The sequence below is a fragment of the Plasmodium cynomolgi genome (genome assembly GCF_000321355.1).
Source record: "Plasmodium cynomolgi strain B DNA, scaffold: 1437, whole genome shotgun sequence".
Classification (NCBI taxonomy): Eukaryota; Apicomplexa; class Aconoidasida; order Haemosporida; family Plasmodiidae; genus Plasmodium; species Plasmodium cynomolgi.
Genome location: NW_004193259.1, coordinates 1 through 1105, shown reverse-complemented (window position 1 = coordinate 1105; position 1105 = coordinate 1). Strand labels below are relative to the sequence as shown.

The 1105-nt window shown below is 22.9% G+C and overlaps 1 protein-coding gene across 1 annotated transcript; it reads left to right on the top strand.

Moving 5' to 3' along the window:
• Positions 1-320: 320 nt before the first annotated feature.
• On the top strand, positions 321-1023 carry PCYB_007740 (hypothetical protein; the record flags this gene model as incomplete). The annotated part of the gene is made up of 1 exon (XM_004228195.1): positions 321-1023. A coding segment is annotated over one exon (702 nt), but the record flags the coding sequence as incomplete, so codon positions are not given.
• Between the last annotated feature and the right edge of the window lie 82 nt (positions 1024-1105).

Genomic DNA, 1105 nt, shown 5'->3' with positions numbered 1-1105 from the left:
CAATGGATATAGAAGGATATATAAAATTGGTTGGTTTGAATATCCTTATCAAAATAATTTTACATATAACATAAGTAAACATCGTGTAATTCCCTCAATAATTATAAAATTTGTTTTTATAAATAAAATATTAATGCTTATATATATTTTGCTTTTTTATTTTTAGTATCCCTTTCTAAATAAAATGAAAATTGCATATAATAAATTTAATAATATTACTACAAAAGAAAGGTCCAATATATTATCATTTTTAAGCAATAAAAAAATGAAGTAGAATATAAAGATGAATTTCTAGTTATATATGAAGAATTTGTAAAAAGATTGTGGTCATTATTTAACAATAAATATACACATGATGTGGATGATTGCATATTTTTAAACCAGTGGTTATATTTTATTATAAAAGAATATAGTATTCTAGATGATCGTATTGATTTTTACCATGATGGCATAGTGAGTAGGCTTACTTCTGATGAGAAAAAATATATATGTCATTATTATTCATATGAAAAAAATTATAATGAACCAATAAACATAATAAAATTACAAGTTTTTGATCTTAATATAAATATCATTGAATATATGTTAACGAATGAAAGTTATTTAAATCATTTATCTTTTAAAAATTATATCTGTGAATGTGTTAATATATTTAAAGAAATGTATAAAGGAAACTGTCCATATAAAGAAGATGAAGATAAAAAGCGCAAACAAACTTGTGATTTCTTAAATAATTTTAGTAAAATATATATGTCTTATCTTTATAGCAAAAAGGGCATAAAAGACAAAATACCATTCTTACATTCTACAGATGATGAATTTTTAGCAGTATGCCCCATAGATAAACTAGAAATAAGACAAGCACCAGAATCAGAATTAGTATCAGAGTCAGAAGGAATATCCGTTAATGTTGAGCAATCAGGAAATACGTTATTATTTAATAGAAATGCAGTTGTTGGTACAATAGCTGGAATGCCTCCATTTTTAGCTTTAATATATAAGGTTAATATATCGTGCGCTTAAAATTATAAGCAATACTTAATACAGATAAACGTTCCTTAGTTTCTATTAAATAACTATAACTATATAATCACATATATATATA